This window comes from Nerophis ophidion, linkage group LG16, assembly GCF_033978795.1.
Source record: "Nerophis ophidion isolate RoL-2023_Sa linkage group LG16, RoL_Noph_v1.0, whole genome shotgun sequence".
NCBI lineage: Eukaryota > Metazoa > Chordata > Actinopteri > Syngnathiformes > Syngnathidae > Nerophis > Nerophis ophidion.
In genome coordinates this window covers 22,625,350-22,652,273 of record NC_084626.1, presented here as the reverse complement: position 1 = coordinate 22,652,273, position 26,924 = coordinate 22,625,350, and the positions used below count along the sequence as shown (strand labels likewise).

At 39.5% G+C, this 26,924-nt stretch overlaps 2 protein-coding genes across 4 annotated transcripts; one reads left to right on the top strand and one right to left on the bottom strand.

The window, feature by feature from the left end:
- On the bottom strand, positions 1 to 7,361 carry nudt2 (nudix (nucleoside diphosphate linked moiety X)-type motif 2). The gene is made up of 3 exons (XM_061874715.1): positions 7,260 to 7,361; positions 3,736 to 3,862; positions 1 to 1,941 (listed from the first exon to the last, which is right to left on the bottom strand). Exons 2-3 carry the CDS (start codon positions 3,860 to 3,862, stop codon positions 1,619 to 1,621), a joined length of 450 nt encoding a protein of 149 aa, XP_061730699.1. The 5' UTR covers positions 7,260 to 7,361; the 3' UTR covers positions 1 to 1,618.
- On the top strand, positions 3,749 to 26,035 carry rfesd (Rieske (Fe-S) domain containing). 3 transcript variants are annotated; one of them, XM_061874713.1, is made up of 5 exons: positions 3,749 to 3,937; positions 16,608 to 16,703; positions 21,329 to 21,489; positions 25,458 to 25,492; positions 25,550 to 26,035. In XM_061874713.1, the coding sequence occupies exons 3-5, from the start codon at positions 21,333 to 21,335 to the stop codon at positions 25,838 to 25,840; spliced, it is 483 nt and encodes a 160-aa protein (XP_061730697.1). In that variant the 5' UTR covers positions 3,749 to 3,937; positions 16,608 to 16,703; positions 21,329 to 21,332; the 3' UTR covers positions 25,841 to 26,035. The 3 variants fall into 3 exon arrangements, with proteins under 3 accessions (XP_061730697.1, XP_061730696.1, XP_061730698.1); XM_061874712.1 differs by having other exon boundaries at positions 16,555 to 16,703; XM_061874714.1 differs by lacking the exon at positions 3,749 to 3,937 and adding an exon at positions 15,361 to 15,444.
- The last annotated feature ends 889 nt before the right edge of the window (positions 26,036 to 26,924 follow it).

Here is a 26,924-nt window from a genome sequence, read left to right as displayed (position 1 = left end):
TTGCCATAAAGTGGGTTTTATTTGTTTTGTTTTATGCCATTTTCCACAAAAAAAAACCAAGTGATTTTAAAGCAAAAACACAAAATATGCAATATTTCCCACAAAACATTTTTCAAAATGGAATATTTGATGCAAAGTAATTAAATTGGTAAATAATTCATAACAAAATTGATTTTGATTCATTATTATTTTCAACAATGACAAGAGAATATCAGGATCCAAAAGACCCCACTCATGAAAGTGGATATTTCGGACTATAAGGAGCACCCGGTGCGCCTAATGTACGGCAAAACTCGGGTTTTGCTTACCGACCTCAAAGCTATTTCTTTTGGTACATGGTGAAATGATACGTGTGACCGCTAGATGGCAGTCACACATAAGAGATACGTGTATACTGCAATGTGACTCAAGTAAACAACACCAACATTTTATAAGTTCCATTGAAAATATAGAAAATTACCCACGGCGCTCATAAAGGTGTATAAGGTAAAACATATTTACATATTATCTTTTCACAATATAATGCCAAAGCAACTTTTCTTAACTTCTGGTACTTGTGTGTATTTGGGATCTGCATAAGTCCTGAAAATGCGCAAGTCGGCCTTTTGTAGTCCGTGCCAAAGCTGTAGTCGATAAGCTGCTTCTTTTTCTCTATCTTCTTGTTATGTGACATTCATCCTTCACGTTTGCCATTTCTAATATAAAGTAGTGTAAAGTTCTTACTTATATCTGTCAGTAAACTCACCATGAAAGCACTAAAACATGCCGGTGTAGTGACTTTACATTATTCACCCAAGGAACTTTAGTTATTGGAGAGTTCCGGGCACGGGACACATTTCGGTTGTTGTTGTTGCACTAGTGAGCCACGGATGAGGAGATGCTGCTCCGTTATTGATTGAAGTAAAGTCTGAATCTCATTAAAACAGTTAGACCTATCTTTTGGCACTTCTTCCACTCCTGTCCTTGCACGCTACACCGCTACAACAAAGATGACGGGGGAGAAGACGTTGTCCTAGTGGAGGCACGTAAATAAGAGCGCCCACAAAACAGTGCATCCTGAAGAGACTGTCAGAAAATGAGTTGAAGATGATGTGTAAAACATCATCTAAGCAAAATTTAGAGCCAAGAACCGCGAATACATGTTATGTAGACCACAAGAAAGTCTTACATTTGGAAAAAAAAGCAATATTAATATGACCCCTTTAAACCTGAGTAGACGAGCAGAGCGCCTTATAATCCGGAGCGCCCTATGGTCCAGAAAATACAATATTTATTTTTGCTCTCAATGCTTGAATCTCTAAATCAACTTCAGATAAGTTTGTATTATTTTTTGTGCAATGACAACTTTAAAGTAAAAAACAAAACAAAAGACAGCCTACATTTCAGCCTTCTCTTATTAGACTCACAACTGCAACATTTCTGATACATTACACCTCTTTTATTGCACTTTTTATCTTATTCTATTTTCAGAGTGCGGCGCACTTTGGGCACTCTTTTCTAGGACTATAAAACATTTGCCTAATTCAGATTTTCAGAATAATAATTGAGGTGAAAGACTTCCCAGGCTGTGGGAGAAATTGCATGAAGAAGTTTGAAGTCAGCACTGAGCACATGTCACTCACTTCTTCTGCTGCCGGGTCTTCAAGTGTCTGTGTGCGGCCCTCAGAGTGTCCTGCATCTCTGTGTACCCAGCAAGAGCGCAGGCGTCCTCCAGCGGGGCCCAGCGGTAGTTCTGATGCTCGCTGGACAAAGTGACCTCGGTGCCTGGGTTTTTCAGCTCGGCCAGCCAGTACAGAACCTCCTTGGGACGACCTCTCACCTGATAATGCAGCTCCTTCAGAAAGCCTTCCACCACTTGAAGGTCCTCCGCGCCAAGCCCCGCCTCCTCCTTGGTCTCTCGCAGAGCTGTGGTGAGGTCATCCTCACCCGGGTCCACGTGGCCTGATGGTGAACAGGTTATTCATTTCATGAAAAACTGTTTCACAGTTGGATCAGCTAAGCCAGGGGTGTCAAACTGCTTTACATGGAGGGCCACATGGCAGTCATGTATGATGTGATCTAGGAATTTGCCTCTGGATTTCATTATTAAATATATAAATTGTTTTGAGCAGACTGTCCATTTTACAGTAAAAACTTTACTGTAAAATAGTGTTTATTTTTATTTTTTTACAACACTCAAATGGAAAAACAGTACCACGGCTTTTTGAGGTGGGGGTTTTAAGGGAAAAGCTGGCCGCTTAGTTGCCAGAAATTTACTATTAAATTGACATTGTTTTTTACAACATTATATTGTTCATGGAAATCCGTACAAGTTATTTTTTATTCTGGCAATTTAGTCGCCAGTATTTTACTATTAAATTGACATTGCTTTTTATAACATTATATTGTTCATGGAAAACAGTACAAGTTATTTTTTATTCTGGCAACTTATTCGCCAGTTTTTCTACCATAAAAACAAATGTACCGTCTTTCCATTAACAGCAGGGGGTGTCAAACGTACGGCCAACAGGTTTTATCCCGCCCAAGGGAGAGTTTGTAAAGTATAAAAATGACCCTGAAATTTTTGAATGACAAAAAAAACCCAGCTGTTGTAAATGTGTACCTGGATGTCGCAATAGCAATTCTTTGTAAATGTTGCTACATATACTGTACATGATATGTAATCAGTCAAGGAAAATGATCAAACTACATAAATAACATACTATAATTTGATTATGATATAATTCTTTTATCTTGATGGATTGAAAATTAACACCAATGAGTTGATTGATGAACATAATCACATACTTTTTACTGTTATATTTTTATTCCCATTGTTGCTTTTTATTTTTTATTCCTATTGTAATATTTCTGTATTTTGTTTCCATTTAAACCCCCATTATTTACTTTTTACTTTTATTTAAATTGATCTCAACTTTGTACACTGCTGCTGGAATTTTAATTTTCCTGAAGGAACTCTCTTGAAGGAATCAATAAAGTGCTATCTATCTATCTATCTATCTATCTATCTATCTATCTATCTATCTATCTATCTATCTATCTATCTATCTATCTATCTATCTACTTTATTCAGAAAATATAAATAACGACAAAGTATATATACTATTAACCGCAACAGGTAATTGTAAAAAAAACAAAAACAGTAACATTATGATTTGTACAATTTCAGAATGTGCTTGTTCTATTTTTAATAATAAAAAAAAAAATCTGAAATGTCTTTATTTTTAAGTTATCGTGCCGTTATTTCACCAGTCCGGCCCACTCGGGAGTACATTTTTCTCCATGTGGCCCCCCCATCTAAAATGAGTTTGACACACCGTTAAAAACAACAACCATATATTTTACAGTCAAAAACTGGCAGATTGATCAACAGAATTTTAACACAAATAAATTGTATTTTTTTTCAATTTACAGTAACATGCTGCAAAGAACACTGTAAAATGTATTGTCATTTTTATTAACTTGATGGGTAGTTTGCTGTAAAATCATAAGTCAAGCAGATATTTAAGTATGTATTTTTTCTTCAGACAAAAAATGTTTGGAAAGTATGATAATATACTGTAATATCAGTACATATATTTTTTCTGTCAAAATGAAAACAATCCATTACATTTAGTGAGAAAAGATGAAGCACTTTATTGACAAATATCATTTCCAGGTGTTTGCAGGCCAGATGAAATGATCTGGCCTCCGGGCTTTGAGTTTGACCCATGTGAGCTAAGCAGAGTTTCATACCTTTAGGTGGGGTCCAGTGGTGCTGCCCGTAAGAGGTCTGCAAGAGGAGGTACTCGATGTCGTCTTTTGGTGGAGCACAGTTTGCCAGACGTCGAAACACGATGAACCCACAGGCTCGCAGCGCCATCTGGTGTGAGAGAGGGAACAAAAGGCTTGGCTTTGGAAGGGAATCTCTACTAAAGATCCACACTTCTACCTGCAGGTATTAGAAGTCTAATTTATTGCTTCTTAATGCAACTTATTTTTAAACAAATGTAATGCCCGTGTCCCAGTGCAGATCATTTTGATACATTTAGTCAAAAGCACACGTTTGTCAGACACAATTGTAAGAATTTGACAATGAAAATGTTGAATAGTTGAACATTTTACATTATTTTTGGGCAAATCATTATATATAATAAATTATATAATGCAAGTAACCATTTCAAAACATATTTTTCATTGCTTTTGTATTTTTAACCATTTGTTGGCAAAAAATCATTCTTAAGTGCAAATTTTTCCTTAATTAGAAAAACTGTTGGGTGGTGTATTTTGTTGCCAATTGCAATTGTAGGAATTTGTTTTAATGCCTCAGGACATCGTATTTAATGCTTTTATTGCCATTAAAGGCCTTCATTTTCGCATAACTAATTTAATGGCTTTTAAAGTTTTTTAACGAAACCCTGCAGACCTGTAAAAGGCCTAACCGTCATAGTTCTGGTCAGCACTACAATTCAGGATCATTTGAAGTACAATAGTTATTAACTGATTTATCCTGCAGTCGCCCCAAATGCTGTTACACTTATTGAGGTATGACAACAAACATACTTTTTCATTTAACCATCTTCGAAAACAGAAACCAAGTTAACTTATGTCTTGTTTTTTTATGATTGGAAATAAACATATATTTAGGTATTGCTTTTACATTTCAAGCAACCCAAGTTGCAAGTGTCAAATATCAGATGGTAAACAAACTATTCAAAAATGACTTAACAGTACTAGCAAGCACAACGCTAGAATGATGTTACAGTAAAGCAGGCCTGGGCATTTATTTTCACTCGGAGGCCCACATTTTGAGGAAAAAATGTGTCTGGGGGCCAGTATATCTATTTTTAGGAAGACTAATACAAAACCTCACAATAATGTCTGATTGAAAGCTGAAACAATATGACAGACCTTAAAAAAACAGAATGGAATTGTTTTTTTTACTGACTGAGACACCCAGAATGTACATGAAAATAAAGAATGTTACAATATTAACTATGAAGGATAAAACAGTGAATATTGACAACATAAGAACATCACACCCCCTCTACATCCACATATTGTACAATCAAGCAAAATGCAACAAACACAGCAACATATGAACGCGAAAGGTAAAAACAACAACCTCCAATCTGATATATGTGATATATCACTAAGCTAAACAACTGTTTTGTGAAAATCTCCTTCCACGTCTGTCTCTGACACCCACATTTCACACTCTGGAAACACTCTGTGGAAACACTCCCCACCCACACTGCTTGGTGCCTCCTTTGACCTCCTGTGACTTACATCTCCATAGTAACTACTTGTATCACCATTGTTACTACTTAGATGACCATAGTAACTAGTTATATCAAGTAAGTAACAAGTCATATTACCATAGTAACTAAATAGATGAGCATAGTAACTAATTAGATGAGCATAGTAACTAATTAGATGAGCATAGTAACTAATTAGATGACCATAATAACTAATTAGATGAGCATAGTAACTAATTAGATGAGCATAGTAACTAATTAGATGACCATAATAACTAATTAGATGAGCATAGTAACTAATTAGATGAGCATAGTAACTAATTAGATGAGCATAGTAGGTAATTAGATGAGCATAGTAACTAATTAGATGAGCATAGTAGGTAATTAGATGAGCATAGTAACTAATTAGATGAGCATAGTAACTAGTATATGATGCAGATTCCAAGCATTTAAGTACTTAGTATCTTTGAAGACTTAGGGTGATTAGAAAAGATGAGGGGACATCATAATGGCAGCTACACTTTACATCTTAAAGGCCTACTGAAAGCCACTACTAGCGACCACGCAGTCTGATAGTTTATACATCATTGATGAAATATTAACATTGCAACACATGACAATACGGCCTTTTTAGTTTATTAAATTGCAAATTTAAATTTTGCGCCGAAGTATCCTACTGAAATGTCGCGGTATGATGACGCGTGCGCGTGACGTCACGCATTGTAAAGGAGATTTTGTTCCAGCACCGTTAACAGCTATAAGTCGTCTGTTTTCATCGCATAATTCCACAGTATTTTGGACAGCTGTGTTGCTGAATCTTTTGCAATTTGTTCAATGAATAATGGAGACGTCAAAGAAGAAAGCTGTAGGTGGGAAGCGGTGTATTGCGGCCGGCTTTAACAACACAAACACAGCCGGTGTTTCATTGTTTACATTCCCGAAAGATGACGGTGAAGCTTTACTATGGAACAGAGATGTCAAGCAAACACGGTTGAATTGGACCACACACAAAAAGTACAGTGTATTATGCAGCGATCATTTTGAAAGAACGTGTTTCGAAGAGGGTCCCTTGCGAAGGGCAGAGATGGGCATCGCCACCACCCGTCGACTGGTGCTGAAGAAAGGTGCGGGGCTGACCTTCAGGTTGTACAGGTACGACCATATAATCTCACAAAAACACTAGTAACACAATAAGCAGATAAGGGATTTTCCAGAATTATCCTAGTAAATGTGTCTAATAACATCTGAATCGCTCCCACTTTATAGTCTTTTTTTCTTCTTCTAGTCCTTCACTCTCACTTTCCTCATCCAAGAATCTCTCATCCTCGTTCAAATTAATGGGGAAATCGTCGCTTTCTCGCTCCGAATCGCTCTCGCTGCTGGTGGCCATGATTGTAAACAATGTTCAGATGTGAGGAGCTCCACAACCCGTGACGTCACACGCACATCGTCTGCTACTTCCGGTACAGGCAAGGCTTTTTTTTTTATTAGCGACCAAAAGTTGCAAACTTTATCGTGGATGTTCTCTACTAAATCCTTGCAGCAAAAATATGGCAACATCGCGAAATGATGAAGTATGACACATAGAATGGAGCTGCTATCCCCGTTTAAATGAGAACATCTCATTTCAGTAGGCCTTTGAACATCTAAAACAAATGATTTGTGAATGTGAGGCGGGCCAGGTGGAAAAGATCAAAGGGCCACATGTGGCCTCAATTGCACATTTTTGCAGTAAAGTATTACCAAATTAAATTACGACAATACAACTTGTAAGACAACTAGTTATTGTTGTGAAATGAAAAGGCAAAGCTTTAAAGCATATTAACAATACAGTATGTGTTTAATAAGATATTACAACTTTCAGCTTGATTAACAAAGTCTTCTTTTAGCGAAACTAGCATGGACTTGCTAAACTTCAAATACAGATAGAGCGCTAAATCGATGCATTCAAGTCACCCCAGCGAGTTGAAATTTAGGCGTAATTAGTTCTGAGTGACCGGAGAAAACAAAAATGAAACTTACAGTTTTTAACTAACGATGTGGTTCTTGTTTTGTTTAGTAGCTTGTTTCTCGTCGGCGCCCAGACACAGAACACCGCTGCACCACGAAGCATGTGTCCGGGCTGAAATGAGAAGCGTAAAAATAGAGTTCCGCTTTGTACAATGCAGTGCTGCCAGACGCGGGACTATCACACTTATTACACTATTGCACATAATACAACTATTACACATAATACAACTATTACACCTATCACACTATTGCACATAATACAACTATTACACACAATTCAACTATCCCACGTTATACAATTATTACACGTTAGTCAATTCATGGTAGGACTATTAGAGCACTGTGTGGTTTTGGATTGCACCCCAATTCTACCCTCTTTATGACCAAAAACCCCACAATGTGCCTCAATTTCACCCATTGCATATTCACCAGGTGTGTCCAAAGTGCGGCTCAAGGGCCATTTGTGGCCCCCAGGTAATTTGTAAATGGCCCCCCGCCCATTCTAAAAAATACTAAAATAAAAATGTAAAACATAAAAAGTGTAATAAAAGAGTAAACAGTGACATGTAACAAGACAAAGTTGCAATGTTGACACTAATAACACAAAGCTGCCATGCAGACTGTTGTTGACCTGCTGAAGGCTCCAATTACTTCACTGGAACTATTACACTTTCAAATATTTTGGGGGGGAAAATGTTGCATATTTTGTGCGAAACAAAGTTTTCTTTACCAAAAGGGGCATCAAACAAACAAAAAGATATGAAAAAAAAGTGAAAATCTTATAATCAAGAGATCTACAGATTTAAGCGTTAAAAGTAAAAAAAAAAAAAAAAAAAAATATATATATATATATATATATATATATATATATATATATATATATATATATATGTATAAATATACACTTGGCTGATTTTCAACACTTAATCTTTTTATTTTTGTTATTGTTATGAATTATTGACCTATTTAGGGTTCCAATTACTTCACGTCAAATATTCCACTTTAAAATGTTTTGGGGGAAAATGTTGCATAGTTTGTGTGTTTGCCATATAAATAAGGGTTTTGGCATAAAGGCAATAAACATATTAAAATAAATAAAATAAAATGTTATAACGACAGACAGACCTAGAAGTTGATCTCGGAATTCAAGCGTTAAATGAAAAAGTAATAATTTATGACTTATTTCTAACATTTTTATGACTGACTTCCGGTGACCAAACTTGTGGAAAGCCATAGAGATAAAAAAAAAAAACCCCCAACAACTATTGTATTGCTTTTAAAAAGAAAAATATCAAAATGTCCCCCGCATGCTTTGATTTTTTCAGCCCTTAGAGGAAAAAGTTTGGACACCCCTGGCATACACAATAGTTATCAAACACAGAATGGATGGTTATGGTCAAGCAAATTAGTATTTATCTATACAGTGTTCTGCCAGAGAGAAGTTTTTCAACAGTTATTAATTCATTCATTTTAATGTTAAACTGCAGACAACTTCAACTTTATTTATATAGCACATTTAAAATGTACCACAGCCAACGTGCGGTTCAATGGGCAGGTTAAACACGAGAACCGAGCAAACACAACACAACACAAACAGAACAAATAAATAAATAGAATAAATAAAACATAAAAACAGGTTCACAGCTGATTTACCCTGCTTTAACGTTTTACTGTAACAGACTAACCCTGTTCCTTAAACTTTCCTTAAAAAAATCGACAATTTTAAGCTACGGGTATGTTATTTTTTTCATTTCCCATCTGGCAACCACAATGACCGTCCACAAAAACATTCAAGTGCTTTGGTGTACTGACTTTCCACACATATGGACTACTACTACTACTACTATTTATGATAACTACTATGATAATAATTTACTTTTTTGTTGCTTTTTTATCTACTAATTAGTCATAGAGTGCCCAAACATCTCTGTGAGTGCTTTGACTATCTAATAATACAAAAAGCGCTATATAAAATGTAATCCATTATTATTATTATAAACCTTTTGCCTTCAAGGTTCAAAGTGAAAATGTGACAATGAGCAACTTATTTCACTTCCAATTGAGTGATATTGAAGCTTAATTGGTCGATACAGATATTGGTCGATACAGATATTGATCCAACACAATATCAGCGAGAATCATACATATTTGTGTTATTTGTCAGAGTGTGATGGAAGAACAGGTTTAATGACATGAAATGACTCAAACACAGAACAATGGTAGTGGTAATGGTAGTCAACAGGCTCCCTTCTCATATTCTAGCTACAGGCAGGCCAGTCTAGTACCCGTACTCTTTTACTATGAAGCCACGCTGTTGTAACACGTGCAGAATGTGGCTCGGCATTGTCTTGCTGAAATAAGCAGGGGCGTCCATGATAACAACATATGTTGCTCCAAAAACTGTATGTACCTTTCAGCATTAATGGTGCCTTCACACATGTGTAAGTTAATCATGTCTTGTTCACTAATACACCCCCATACCATCACACATGTGTAAGTTACCCATGTCTTGTTCACTAATACACCCCCATACCATCACACATGTGTAAGTTAGTCATGTCTTGTTCACTAATACACCCCCATACCATCACACATGTGTAAGTTAGTCATGTCTTGTTCACTAATACACCCCCATACCATCACACATGTGTAAGTTAGTCATGTCTTGTTCACTAATACACCCCCATACCATCACACATGTGTAAGTTAGTCATGTCTTGTTCACTAATACACCCCCATACCATCACACATGTGTAAGTTACCCATGCCTTGGGCACTAATACACCCCCATACCATCACACATGTGTAAGTTACCCATGTCTTGTTCACTAATACACCCCCATACCATCACACATGTGTAAGTTAGTCATGTCTTGTTCACTAATACACCCCCATACCATCACACATGTGTAAGTTACCCATGTCTTGTTCACTAATACACCCCCATACCATCACACATGTGTAAGTTAGTCATGTCTTGTTCACTAATACACCCCCATACCATCACACATGTGTAAGTTAGTCATGTCTTGTTCACTAATACACCCCCATACCATCACACATGTGTAAGTTACCCATGTCTTGTTCACTAATACACCCCCATACCATCACACATGTGTAAGTTAGTCATGTCTTGTTCACTAATACACCCCCATACCATCACACATGTGTAAGTTAGTCATGTCTTGTTCACTAATACACCCCCATACCATCACATATGTGTAAGTTAGTCATGTCTTGTTCACTAATACACCCCCATACCATCACACATGTGTAAGTTAGTCATGTCTTGTTCACTAATACACCCCCATACCATCACACATGTGTAAGTTAGTCATGTCTTGTTCACTAATACACCCCCATACCATCACATATGTGTAAGTTAGTCATGTCTTGTTCACTAATACACCCCCATACCATCACATATGTGTAAGTTAGTCATGTCTTGTTCACTAATACACCCCCATACCATCACACATGTGTAAGTTAGTCATGTCTTGTTCACTAATACACCCCCATACCATCACACATGTGTAAGTTAGTCATGTCTTGTTCACTAATACACCCCCATACCATCACACATGTGTAAGTTACCCATGTCTTGTTCACTAATACACCCCCATACCATCACACATGTGTAAGTTAGTCATGTCTTGTTCACTAATACACCCCCATACCATCACACATGTGTAAGTTACCCATGTCTTGTTCACTAATACACCCCCATACCATCACACATGTGTAAGTTACCCATGTCTTGGGCACTAATACACCCCCATACCATCACACATGTGTAAGTTACCCATGTCTTGTTCACTAATACACCCCCATACCATCACACATGTGTAAGTTAGTCATGTCTTGTTCACTAATACACCCCCATACCGTCACACATGTGTAAGTTACCCATGTCTTGTTCACTAATACACCCCCATACCATCACACATGTGTAAGTTAGTCATGTCTTGTTCACTAATACACCCCCATACCATCACACATGTGTAAGTTACCCATGTCTTGTTCACTAATACACCCCCATACCATCACACATGTGTAAGTTAGTCATGTCTTGTTCACTAATACACCCCCATACCATCACACATGTGTAAGTTAGTCATGTCTTGTTCACTAATACACTCCCATACCATCATACGTGTGTAAGTTAGTCATGTCTTGTTCACTAATACACCCCCATACCATCACACATGTGTAAGTTAGTCATGTCTTGTTCACTAATACACCCCCATACCATCACACATGTGTAAGTTACCCATGTCTTGTTCACTAATACACCCCCATACCATCACACATGTGTAAGTTAGTCATGTCTTGTTCACTAATACACCCCCATACCATCACACATGTGTAAGTTAGTCATGTCTTGTTCACTAATACACCCCCATACCATCACACATGTGTAAGTTAGTCATGTCTTGTTCACTAATACACCCCCATACCATCACACATGTGTAAGTTAGTCATGTCTTGTTCACTAATACACCCCCATACCATCACACATGTGTAAGTTAGTCATGTCTTGTTCACTAATACACCCCCATACCATCACACATGTGTAAGTTAGTCATGTCTTGTTCACTAATACACCCCCATACCATCACACATGTGTAAGTTACCCATGTCTTGTTCACTAATACACCCCCATACCATCACACATGTGTAAGTTAGTCATGTCTTGTTCACTAATACACCCCCATACCATCACACATGTGTAAGTTACCCATATCTTGTTCACTAATACACCCCCATACCATCACACATGTGTAAGTTAGTCATGTCTTATTCACTAATACACCCCCATACCATCACACATGTGTAAGTTACCCATGTCTTGTTCACTAATACACCCCCATACCATCACACATGTGTAAGTTAGTCATGTCTTGTTCACTAATACACCCCCATACCATCACACATGTGTAAGTTACCCATGTCTTGTTCACTAATACACCCCCATACCATCACACATGTGTAAGTTAGTCATGTCTTGTTCACTAATACACCCCCATACCATCACACATGTGTAAGTTAGTCATGTCTTGTTCACTAATACACCCCCATACCATCACACATGTGTAAGTTAGTCATGTCTTGTTCACTAATACACCCCCATACCATCACACATGTGTAAGTTAGTCATGTCTTGTTCACTAATACACCCCCATACCATCACACATGTGTAAGTTACCCATGTCTTGTTCACTAATATACCCCCATACCATCACACATGTGTAAGTTACCCATGTCTTGTTCACTAATACACCCCCATACCATCACACATGTGTAAGTTACCCATGTCTTGTTCACTAATACACCCCCATACCATCACACATGTGTAAGTTACCCATGTCTTGTTCACTAATACACCCCCATACCATCACACATGTGTAAGTTAGTCATGTCTTGTTCACTAATACACCCCCATACCATCACACATGTGTAAGTTACCCATGTCTTGTTCACTAATACACCCCCATACCATCACACATGTGTAAGTTACCCATGTCTTGTTCACTAATACACCCCCATACCATCACACATGTGTAAGTTACCCATGTCTTGTTCACTAATACACCCCCATACCATCACACATGTGTAAGTTAGTCATGTCTTGTTCACTAATACACCCCCATACCATCACACATGTGTAAGTTAGTCATGTCTTATTCACTAATACACCCCCATACCATCACACATGTGTAAGTTACCCATGTCTTGTTCACTAATACACCCCCATACCATCACACATGTGTAAGTTAGTCATGTCTTGTTCACTAATACACCCCCATACCATCACACATGTGTAAGTTACCCATGTCTTGTTCACTAATACACCCCCATACCATCACACATGTGTAAGTTAGTCATGTCTTGTTCACTAATACACCCCCATACCATCACACATGTGTAAGTTAGTCATGTCTTGTTCACTAATACACCCCCATACCATCACACATGTGTAAGTTAGTCATGTCTTGTTCACTAATACACCCCCATACCATCACACATGTGTAAGTTAGTCATGTCTTGTTCACTAATACACCCCCATACCATCACACATGTGTAAGTTAGTCATGTCTTGTTCACTAATACACCCCCATACCATCACACATGTGTAAGTTAGTCATGTCTTGTTCACTAATACACCCCCATACCATCACACATGTGTAAGTTACCCATGTCTTGTTCACTAATATACCCCCATACCATCACACATGTGTAAGTTAGTCATGTCTTGTTCACTAATACACCCCCATACCATCACACATGTGTAAGTTACCCATGTCTTGGGCACTAATACACCCCCATACCATCACACATGTGTAAGTTACCCATGTCTTGTTCACTAATACACCCCCATACCATCACACATGTGTAAGTTACCCATGTCTTGTTCACTAATACACCCCCATACCATCACACATGTGTAAGTTAGTCATGTCTTGTTCACTAATACACCCCCATACCATCACACATGTGTAAGTTACCCATGTCTTGGGCACTAATACACCCCCATACCATCACACATGTGTAAGTTAGTCATGTCTTGTTCACTAATACACCCCCATACCATCACACATGTGTAAGTTACCCATGTCTTGTTCACTAATACACCCCCATACCATCACACATGTGTAAGTTAGTCATGTCTTGTTCACTAATACACCCCCATACCATCACACATGTGTAAGTTACCCATGTCTTGTTCACTAATACACCCCCATACCATCACACATGTGTAAGTTAGTCATGTCTTGTTCACTAATACACCCCCATACCATCACACATGTGTAAGTTAGTCATGTCTTGTTCACTAATACACCCCCATACCATCACACATGTGTAAGTTACCCATGTCTTGTTCACTAATACACCCCCATACCATCACACATGTGTAAGTTAGTCATGTCTTGTTCACTAATACACCCCCATACCATCACACATGTGTAAGTTAGTCATGTCTTGTTCACTAATACACCCCCATACCATCACACATGTGTAAGTTACCCATGCCTTGGACACTAATACACCCCCATACCATCACACATGTGTAAGTTAGTCATGTCTTGTTCACTAATACACCCCCATACCATCACACATGTGTAAGTTACCCATGTCTTGTTCACTAATACACCCCCATACCATCACACATGTGTAAGTTAGTCATGTCTTGTTCACTAATACACCCCCATACCATCACACATGTGTAAGTTACCCATGTCTTGTTCACTAATACACCCCCATACCATCACACATGTGTAAGTTAGTCATGTCTTGTTCACTAATACACCCCCATACCATCACACATGTGTAAGTTAGTCATGTCTTGTTCACTAATACACCCCCATACCATCACACGTGCTGCCTTTTAAACTTTCACCCTAGAACAATCCGGATGGTTTCCTCTTTGGTCCGGAGGACACGACGTCCACAGTTTCCAAAAACAATTAGACATGTGGACTCGTCAGACCACAGAACACTTTTCCACTTTGCATCAGTTCATGTTAGATTAGCTCAGGCCCAGCGAAGCCGGCGGCGTTTCTGGGTGTTGTTGATAAATGGCTTTCGCATTGCATAGTGGAATGTTCCCAATAAGCCTGTTCACCTGTGGGATTTTCCAAATAAGTGTTCGATGAGCAATCCTCAACTTACCCAGTCTTTTTTGCCACTTTTCCCGGCTTTTTGGAATCATGTTGCAGGCATCAAATTCCAAATGAGCTAACATTTGCAAAAAAATTACAGTTTTCCAGTTCCAACGCTAAATATCTTGTCTTTGCAGTCATTTGAATATACGGGTAAGTTAAAAAGGATTTGCAAATCAATGCATTCTCTTTTTATTTACCTTTTAGACAACCTGATGACTTCACTGTGTCACGCCCGAGAATCTGAGTTTATGTTTGATCATGTTAGGTTTTTTGGACTCTTGTTTCCCGTTTTGCACTTCCTGGTTTTGTTTCCATAGATACTGATTAGTTTCCACCTGGTCTCCAAGTCACGCCCCTGTCCTCAGCCCCACACCTGTTTCTCATCATCATTATAGTCACTAAGTCATTTGTTTTCTGTTCCTCGGCCTGGGAACTTTACCTACTTGCTACTTACCTACCTTTGCTGTGCCTCCTTCATGCCTTCGATCACCTGCCACGCACCTTGCTATTCATGCCCCTTGTTTTTGGTCACAGTAAGTGTTTTGTTTTAGTTGTTTATAGCCAGGCTTCACGGTGGCAGAGGGGTTAGTGCGTCTGCCTCACAATACGAAGGTCCTGCAGTCCTGGGTTCAAATCCAGGCTCGGGATCTTTCTGTGTGGAGTTTGCATGTTCTCCCCGTGAATGCGTGGGTTCCCTCCGGGTACTCCGGCTTCCTCCCACTTCCAAAGACATGCACCTGGGGATAGGTTGATTGGCAACACTAAATGGTCCCTAGTGTGTGAATGTGAGTGTGAATGTTGTCCCTCTATCTGTGTTGGCCCTGCGATGAGGTGGCGACTTGTCCAGGGTGTACCCCGCCTTCTGCCCGATTGTAGCTGAGATAGGCGCCAGCGCCCCCCGCGACCCCAAAAGGGAATAAGCGGTAGAAAATGGATGGATGTTTATAGCCATGCCATCGTGCTGTTTTTGTTTACAGTTCATTGTTATTCATGCCATTGAGCAAGTGTTTTGGTTTCATGTTCATAGTTATAGCCTTGGTTCTAGTTTTATGTTTCATAGCCCTGTTTCTCTACCGCCATTGAGCGCGCCCTTTGTTTTCTTGTTTTTGTATTGTAGTGTTTGAACAAATTAAACATGTAACTTAATTCACACCTGGCTCGTCCCAAATTCCTTCTGCGTCGAAGAAGCAAAACAAATCCAAGTCAAAGTCCTGGCACACTGCTTTTGGGGTTTGTATACAGCAGGGAAGCTATTCATATGGTCCAATTCCTGGGTGGATCATTTTCAGCATGCTGAAAATGATGGAAAGCGCCACTCTACATAGCAACTGACGATGTGGTCAAAGTTGGAATTGCCACAAAACACATTTAAAGATATTCAAGTGGCCCCCCCCCCCCCCCCCCCCAAATTTGTCACATTTCATGTGTCAGGTGATCGGTGACGAATGGGGCAATATCATTCTACTTCCTACTGTACAAAGTGATTAAGACTGAGACATTTGGTGGATTTCCAGTACAGTACAGCCCAGACCTGCTATGCTTAGGCCAAGAAGACTGTGTTAAAATGTTCATTCAAACCATTCTTAGGAACTGTTCAATCATCTTGTTGTTTTTGTTATTAACTACAACAAGTATCTGTGCAGGTGGGAAACAGGAGCGCAAGACATCACGTCAATAAAAGCTCTGGTGTGTGCAGATAAGAAGCAGCAGGCGTCTGCCTTCCCACACAGCGGGCAGCTGAGAGCCACATTTGCTTGGCCGGACTGAGAGGACGCGGCCGCTCAACTCCAAGGTAAAACATTTTTATTTTCACATAGTGGATTGTGTCTTTTACAGCCATTGACCAGAAAACATCTATCTCAAAAAATGAAGCGTTTTAATGAAGACAACACATGATGGAAGTGTCTATATTAGCCTACTATTCCTGGTTCGATCCCCACCTAGTACCAACCTCGTCACGTCCGTTGTGTCCTTGAGCAAGACACTTCACCCTTGCTCCTGATGGGTCCTGGTTAGCGCCTTGCATGGCAGCTCCCTCCATCAGTGTGTGAATGTGTGTGTGAATGTGGAAGTAGTGTCAAAGCGCTTTGAGTACCTTGAAGGTAGAAAAGAGCTATAAAAGTACAACCCATTTATCATTTACTATAAAAAGGACTTTAAAAGTCTTCTATAAGTGTTATAATGAAGACAACACATGATGTAATTGTCTATATTAGCTGTATTAGCCTACTATCAAAATGATTGTGTCGCAGGCTGAAGCAAATCTTTTTTTGACAGAAATGTTGAAATGTAATATTCATTCTACACATTTTTACAACATTATAAAACATTAGTCAATCAGAGGCTACTCAGAAGGTGAGATAACTCCTGGAAATGACTGGCTTTAAATGGCCAAAAGTATAGATGTGTGTGTCCAAGTTAAAGTAAACTGCAAGCTGTCTTCTTTTAATAGATTTATTACAATCTTTAGCAAGCTGGGTATGGTTTGCTGTGGTCTGGAACAACATGGCACACAAACAACTATCAGACATGCATGGCAATATTACATACAAATAAACCAGGGGTAGGGAACCTATGGCTCTAGAGCCAGATGTGGCTCTTTTGATGACTGCATCTGGCTCTCAGATAAATCTGAGCTGACATTGCTTAACACGATAAGTAATGAATAATTCCGCTGGTAATCACAGTGTTAAAAGTAACGTTCAAAATATAAAAATGCTCATGCATTTGAATCCATCCGTCCTTTTTTCTACCGCACTTGTTCAAGAAGTTGCCTTAAGGGTAAGAAATAATTTATGTATTATTGGTTAGTGTGGGGCTTGCCCTCCTGGGGGTTCTTCAGACCACCAAGCACCGACATGAGAGCCTGTTTCAGGGTTACAATATTGTTTTATTTTTCAATAAGTCTCTCAGTTGTTTTCCAGCAATTGTCTTTTTCTCTTTCGTTCTCGCTCGCACTCTGGCCCCAGCCCCAACCCCGTCTCTCCTCCTGGCTGCTGCTTATAAACAGAGCGACAGGTGATTAGATAACAAGGCTCAGGTGGGCCATTTATGCACCTGTTGCTGATTTCGAGGCCGGTCCTGGCAACACCCCGCTTCGCTGCAGACCCGCAGGCCACGCCCCCTCCTAAGTTAGCTTCAGAATAACAACATTATTACAAAGAATAAGAATATTATACTCGAGAAATGTTGGTCTTACGTAAAAATGCACACTTTTAGTTGTGTTCATGTTAAAAATATATCATATGGCTCTTACGTGAATACATTTTAAAATATTTGGCTTCTTGGCTCTCTCAGCCAAAAAGGTTCCCGACCCCTGAGATAATGTGTCATGAGATATGCAAAACTAAATTATATACAAAGGGGATGAAAGAAAAGGATATTAAATGAGCTCAAATATAGCTACAAACGAGGCATAATGATGCAATATGTACATCCAGCTAGCCTAAATAGCATGTTAGCATGGATGAGCTTGTAGTCATGCACTGACCAAATATGTCTGATTAGCACGCCAACAAGTCAATGACATCAACAAAGCTCCCCTTTGTGCATTCACGCACAGCATAAAACGTTTGCTGGACAAAATGAGACAAAGGAGTGGAAGATTTAATATGTAAACAAACTGTCCACACTATGGTGAGTTCAAGAACCACCGAAATAAGTAGGACAAAAGGATGTCAAATAGTGTCATCAGTGAAGCACACACACACACACACACACACACACACACACACACACATATTAAACAGTGCTGCTTCTAACATTTGTGTCATGTTTGTGTCTTCAAATAAAAAACATACAAAAACAAACAAAACAAAAATTTCCCCCCAGTTTTTCAATTTTCCATCCTTTTTTAAAATCAGAATCAGAATAGTTTTTATTGCCATTGTTTGAGAACAGGTTCACAAAGTAGGAATTTGACTTGGTGCAACATAAAGCACACATAACACAGAATATGTCCAGGGAGCCACTAGGGCGGCGCTGAAGAGCCCCCCGCCTTCTCCCATAGAAAGCATCCCATAAGTGAGCTGCAGGCTTCCTTCCATGCAACTTCCACTGCTGCTAGCGTGTTTACTCAGCCTGCACTGAAGTGCTCATTATTCCACTCCGTGACTCATGCTCGTGGGGTCCTGCGAGGAGATATTTTTAGTATGTTGTCACAAAGATTGCACATGGAGACAAGTCGGGTTTGAGTTTCTGGGTGGAAGGATGACAGCGAATGTGCTTCAGCCTACTTGTCCTTTTATGTCGGTCACACATCCTCAACTCAAAGCATGGCAGTTACTGGCTAGTTCCCACACAGCTCAGCTTTCAATCCATAGTTTGTAGGGTTAGTGTACTACTGCCATAATGATGAATCATATTCAGGACTATACCGCCTCTGAAAAGTACCAATCCTCGCCCCCCTTTTTGTTTAACGAGCATGACAGCGCATCGTCATGTCATGACATTGCTGCTTTTAGGAGCAGAGGAGCATGTTGGGCAGCGCACACACACAGAGTACTTACAAGCAGACACAGTGTGTAGACAGAAAAGGGAGAATGGACGCATTTTGCTGTAAAAAGTCAAGATAAAGGTGAAGTTATAACACTGAAACACCCTCAGGAAGAGCTGCTTTAACACATGGTTAGCTAGTTAGCGACTTACATCCATCCACAGTGTTTTAGCTACTTCTAAATCACTCATCCTGGCCTCCATGGCGACTAATAAAGTAAGTTTCTTACAAGTATCATTATCACTGCAGGACGAGGAATAGCTAAACATGCTTCACTACACAGCATAGGAGGATACAATAGCTCACCACCATCACAATGTAAACAAATGTCATGGGTGGATCTACACCTGACATCCACTGTAATGATACCAAGTACAAGAGTGTATCTAGTCGATACTACTGTGAATACATCAATATTTTTTATCGTCATAAAATCTTTTTTTTTTTTAATTCAAATTATATTCATAAAGTCAGTAAATACGTCCCTGGACACATGAGGACTTTGAATATGACCAATGTATGATCCTGGAACTACTTGGCATTGGATTGATATCTAAATGTGTGGTATCATCAGGAAATGATACAGAAAACAGGAAAATAACGAGCAAAGTGTCCTACTGACAAAGACACATCTGAACAGACAGTGAAGAGGCACGTCTGATATTCAAAAATAAATACTTCCACTTCTATTGATGAATCATATTTGGTACTATACCGCCTCTAAAAAGTACCAATTCCCCCCTGTCCCTGTTGTTTAACGGGCATGATGGCGCGTTGTTGTGACATTGCTGGTTTTATGAGCAGAGGAGCATGTTGGGCAGCGCACACACACTGAGTACTTACAAACAGACACAGTGTGTAGACAGAAAAGGGAGAATGGACGCATTTTGCTGTAAAAAGTCAAGATAAAGGTGAAGTTATAACACTGAAACACCCTCAGGAAGAGCTGCTTTAACACATGCAGCTAGCATCCATCCACAGTGTTTTAGCTACTACTAAATCACTAATACTGGCCTCCATGGCGACAAATAAAGTATCGTTATCACTGCAGGATAAGGAATAGCTAAACATGCTTCACTACACAGCGTAGGAGGATACAATAGCTCACCACCATCACAATGTAAACAAATGCCATGGGTGGATCTACACCTGACATCCACTGTAATGATACCAAGTACAGAAGCGTATCTAGTCGATACTACTGTGATTACATCGATATTGTTTAACATCACAAAATCTTTTTTTGCTATTTTTAATTTATATTATGTTTTTAAACTCAGGAAATACATCTGTAGACTAATGAGCACTTTCAATATGACCAATGTATGATCCTGTAACTACTTGGTATCGGATCCATACCTAAATGTGTGGTATCATCCAAAACTAATGTCAAGTATCAAAGAAGAGAAGAATAAGTGATTATTACATTTTAACTGACGTGTAGATAGAACATGTTAAGAGAAAATAAGCAGATATTAACAGTAAATGAACAAGTAGATTAATAATCCATTTTTACAGTTTGTCCTTTATAATGTGTATAAAATAATAGGTGTATAAATGACACAATATGTTACTGCAGACTAATTAGGAGTCTTTGTTTGTTTACTTACTACTAAAAGACAAGTTGTCTATTTTACTGAAGGACTAAATGACAATAATAAACATATGTTTCATCTACACTAACATTTTCTGTTCAAATAAAGACAATAATGACATTTTTGTGGTCCCCTTTATTTAGAAAAGTATTGAAATACATTTTGGTACTGGTACCGAAATATTGGTATCAGGACAACACTATTGTGTGTATTCTCAGATTTAGGATTGGAAAAAAGACAAATATGTCTGTTTATTTAGAGAAGTAGGCATGGATTTAGAGAAATGTCCCTTGAAGACAGAAATAACATCCTTGGTGAGTTCCACAGTGTTATGGAGCAGAAGAGGCCAGCAGCAGGAGAGCAGCATTTGGTGGGGAAGAAAGAAGAATTGATGGAAGCAAAGCGTACTTTCAGAACATTGGAAGGTCGGGACATCCTGCTCATCTACCACCAGGGAACCTTCTATGCTCTGGACTCTTACTGTTATCGTGAGTTCTCTTTCTGCAAGCTGCTCTCAGCGACGCCGCCGCCAATCAGATAATATTTGGCACAATAACGAATATTCCTGTGCCATCTTGCTTTTACTTCACTGGTACAAACAAGCATCCATCACATGGATACTTCACTCACTTGTTCTGTGGGCCACAAGGCCAGATCTTATCTGCTATGTTCTACGTGGGGAACCAGCGTCCTCTACAGTGGACGTTTGACTTTGGTCTTTTTATTTAGTCAGAGTTACGGGAGAACTCTGTTGGTTTTGAGGACTGACAGCAACAATGCTGGTCAAAGATAATCTCTTTGACTGCTCTCTTTTTGGAGAATCTGCCGGGAGTCTCTGACAGGTTTTTTTGAACTGAACTGAACTCCCAATAGTTATCATATTTCTTGGACCATAGGGCGCAGCGGATTAAAAGGCGCACTGCCGATGAGCGGGTCTAGTCAGGTCTATTTTCATACAAAAGGTGCACCGTTTATAAGGCGCATTAAAAGAGTCTTTTTGTAATTATAATATTTTTCTAAATTGAAAACGCTTCCTTGTGGTCTACATAACATGTCATGGTGCTTCTTTGCTCAAAATGTTTTACACATCATCTTCAACTCACTTTCTGACAGTCTCTTCAGGATGCACCCTTTTGTGGGTGCTCTTATTTACGTGCCTCCACTTGGACAGCGTCTTCTCCTTGCTGTGTAGCGTGCAAGGACGGCAGAGGAAGAAGTGCCAAAAGATGGCGCTAACTGTTTTAATGACATTCAGACTTTACTTCAATCAATAACCTCTCTTCATCCGTGGCTCACTAGTGCAACAACAACACCCGAAATGAGTCCTGTGACCGGAACTCTCTAATAACTAAAGTTCCTTGGGTGAATAATGTAAAGTCACTACACCGGTATGTTTTAGTGCTTTCATGGCGAGTTTACCGACAGATATAAGTGAGAACTTTACACTACTTTATATAAGATTTGGCAACAGTAGAGGATGAATGTCACATAACAAGAAGATAGAGAAAAAGAAGAAGCTTATCGAATACGCACGCAAATTTTCAGGACATATGCAGATCTCAAATACAGATCAGCAGGTACCAGAAAGTAAGAAAAGTTGCTTTTACATAATATTGTGAAACAAAATGTCAGATAATATATCTGCTAATGAGTGCCATTTTGTGGTCCTTATACACACACCATAGTGATACTGGTATCTCTGACTACGGTATCCCTAATGGGCCGACGATCCATCAAGCGGTGCGGCTTCAAAGTCGTACTAAAACATTTTGACAGATTTTTGAGTGCCATGTGTAATGTTCTTTATTTTCAATGGAACATTTAAAGTTTCGGTGTTTATTGGCGTCATAATGCAGTCTACACGTATTTCTTATGTGTGACTGCCATCTACTGCTCACACTTATCATTATATCATGCACCAAATAAAATTGTTTCGAGGTTGGTAAGCACAACCAGAATTATTCCGTACATTAGGCGCACTGTCAAGTTCTGAAAAAAATTAAAAGATTTTAAAAGTGCGCCTTAGAGAGAACCTAAAATGGAACTTTGAGGAACACTATCATTATAAGAAGTGACAACTGATGGCACTTTAAGTCAACAAGCAACATTTTAGTTACGTAAATTACATTAGGAACATAAATGTGTAACTGCCAAAAAGGTAGAGGACTTAAAGGGGTGCCTTAAGGCAGTGGTTCTCAAATGGGGGTACGTGTACCCCTGGGGGTACTTGAAGGTATGCCAAGGGGTATGTGAGATTTTTTGAAACATTCTAAAAATAGCAACAATTCCTTTATAAATACATTTATTGAATACTACTACAACAAAATATGAATGTAAGTTCATAAACTGTGAAAAGAAATACAACAATGCAATATTCAGTGTTGACAGCTAGATTTTTTGTGGACATGTTCCATAAATATTGATGTTAAAGATTTATTTTTTTGTGAAGAAATGATTAGAAGTAAGTTGATGAATCCAGATGGATCTCTATTACAATCCCCAAAGAGGGCACTTTTATATCTTTTTTTCCAAATAGATGAAGAAAGACCACTACAAATGAGCAATATTTTGCACTGTTATACAATTTAATAAATCAGAAAGTGATGACATAGTGCTGTATTTTACTTCTGTATCTCTTTTTTGCAACCAAAAATGCTTTGCTCTGATTAGAGGGTACTTGAATTAAAAACATGTTGACAGGGGGTACATCACTGAAAAAAGGTTGAGAAGCACTGCCTTAAAGTCCTACTGAAATGAGATGTTCTTATTTAAACGGGGATAGCAGCTCCATTCTATGTGTCATACTTGATAATTTCACCATATTGCCATATTTTTGGGGAAAGGATTTAGTGGAGAACATCCAGGATAAAGTTCGCAACTTTTGGTCGCTAATAAAAAAGCCTTGCCTGTACCGGAAGTAGCAGACGATGACATCACAAGGGTGAGGGCTCCTCACGTCCTCACATTGTTTATAATGGGAGCCTCCAGTGGCTGGAGCTATTCGGACCGAGAAAACGACAATTTCCCCATTAATTTGAGCAAGGATGAAATATTCGTGGATGATGCTATTGATAGCAAAGGACTAGAAAAAATAAATAAAAATAAAATAAAAAGCGACGGCTCTGGGCGGCAGCAGTGTGAGCATTTCAGATGTAATCAGACACATTTACTAGGATAATTCTGGAAGATCCCTTATCTGCTTATTGTTTTAATAGTGTTTTAGTGAGGTTGTAAAGACATACCTCGAGGTCGGATGGCTGCGGTGAACACGCAGGGTCTCAGACAGAAGCCGAGGAGCCAAGCTCACAGCCGCCTTTTAAACAGCTGCTGCAGGAGGACGAATAATCCAATGATGTCTCCGGTAAAATAGATATCCCAATGTCCCCATCCAAAAACATGCTGGTTGTCGTAGAGAAAACATGTTCGCTTGACCGCTCTGTGTTAAAAACAAAGAAACACCGGCTGTGTCTCGGTGCTAAAGACAGCTGCAATACACCGCTTTCCACCAACAGCATTCTTCTTTGACGTCTCCATTATTACTGGAACAAATAGCAAAAGATTCAGCAACACAGATGTCCAGAATACTGTGTAATTATGCGATGAAAAGAGACGACTTTTAGCTTCAAATGGTGCTGCGCTAATATTTCCTGACAGTCTGAGACGTCAGAAGCACGCGTCATCATTCTGCGACGTTTTCAACAAGAAACTCCGCGGGAAATTTAAAATAGTAATTTAGTAAACTAAAGCGGCCGTATTGTCATGTGTTGCATGGTTAATATTTCATCATTGATATATAAACTATCAGACTGCGTGGTCGCTAGTAGTGGCTTTCAGTAGGACTATAAAGAACGCCTCAGCAATGTAGATCACAAGTTTTGACCCCGGTGTTCTATGTCTGCTAGCAAGGTTAAATTGTCAATGCTAGCTAAGTTTCCTTCCAATCCAATACCAAGTCAGATACAGGCTGGTATTGGCGATACCGATCCGATACTGATACTTTATGCAAATATACCTAAACTGTCTGCTAAAATGTAAAAAGTTGTGTATTTCAAACAATGAAATACAACTAATAATAGTTATTTATCTACTATTTTTATCAATTATATTATTGATTTTTACAAATGTATTATGTGCTGAAACTGAAATACCACTGTTTACTTAAACTTGGTGGTTCTAATTCTCCGAGGTGAATATGAACATTCACCAGATCATAATATGAGTTCATTAATTGACTTGACTGGTCAAGACCAGGATCTGCATTGACGCTGGTCCAAGTACAACAGGAGAACTCTACTGGTTTTAGGAATTGGCTGCAAAAATGTTTGCCTCCCAAGTTTTGAACAGAACGTGAGCTTGAAGAGCCCTGCAGTAGGACCTGAGGGTGATAACAGAGTGGTGCATTTTGATATCAGTCCGACCCTTCTGCAATGTAGTGATTATCTACTCCTTTTAACAGACGCTGGTGGGATGCTGCACAACGGGGACATCGAGGTGAGGTTTGCATCATCAACATCAGTCATTGGTTGACGGTCTTCTCCAACATGGCAGGACATCGATGGCAAGCTGTGCATCGTGTGTCCCCGCCACAAGTACAAGATTTCCCTGGCCAAAGGTGAAGGTCTCTACAAGGCCACTGACCTCACCCAGAAAACCCCTAGACCCAGATGGTTCTCCAAAGGAGTGAGGCAGCGAGTCCACACGGTAACGGAGACCGACGGGGACGTCTACGTAAAACTCTCTGGGGAGCCGGGGTGGGTCGACTCGGACTATTTCCAAGGAGAGAAGGGCAAAGTGGAAAGGGCCAGAGCTGAGGCCCTTGAGAAGAAGACATCTTCCTAATGGATGATGTGCTACGTTTACATAAAGACTGTAAGTACAGTAGCGCATGTTAGACCTTTAGTGGCTTTCAAGCAGTCTGTGTATCATTTTCAAATACTTCAAACTACATCCATGTTGGAATTAATTGTCTGCTTCGCCAAACATGATCATGTTGATTTCCAATTAAATGACATCAGATGCACCTCCAGAAGGGAAGAGGAGTTGTTGTGTTATGTTGCAGGAATTTCAATACAAACCGCCCAATGAGTGTGTGGCTGTTGTAGTTCACCTAAAAGCAAAAACGGTGAAAGAGCCATATTGGATAAAAAATACAGAAAACAAATCTGTCTGGAACTGCAAAAAAATTCAAGTCTTTTATAAGTGTTATAATGAAGGCAACACATGATGTAAGTGTCTATATTAGCTATATCAGGCTCCTTCCCCCCCAGTGAGGTGATGTTCCACGTCCCAAGAGCTAGCTTCTGTAGCCGAGGATCAGACCGCCAAGTGCCCTGCCTTTGGTTGCCGCCCAGCTCACATCACACCCGACCTCTATGGCTCCTGCTATGGGTGGTGAGCCCATTGGAGGGTTGACCCACGTTGCCTCTTCAGGCTGTGCCTGGCCGGGCCCCATGGGAACAGCAGGCCCGGCCACCAGGCGCTCCCGATCATGCCCCACCTCCGGGCCTGGCTCCAGAGGGGGGGCCCGGTGAAACCGCGTCCGGGCGAGAGAAATCGGGGTCCTTTGTTTTTACTTTTCATAGAAGTCTTCGAGCTGCTCTTTGTCTGGTTCCTCACCTCCTCTCTGAGCTGCCACCTTACGGTGGTAGAAGAGTTTGTGTGTCCCAAAGATCCTAGGAGCTATGTTGTCCGGGGGCTTTATGCCCCCTGGTAGGGTCTCCCGAGGCAAACTGGTCCTAGGCGAGGGACCAGATATTTTATATTTGTTTACAAAATACATCATGTGTTGTCTTATTTTAACACTTATATAAGGCTTTTAAAGTCATTTTGATAGTAGGCTAATATCCATAATATAGGGTTAAATCATCAAAAATGATTCCCGGGCGTGACTACCGCTGCTGCCCACTGCTCCCCTCACCTCCCA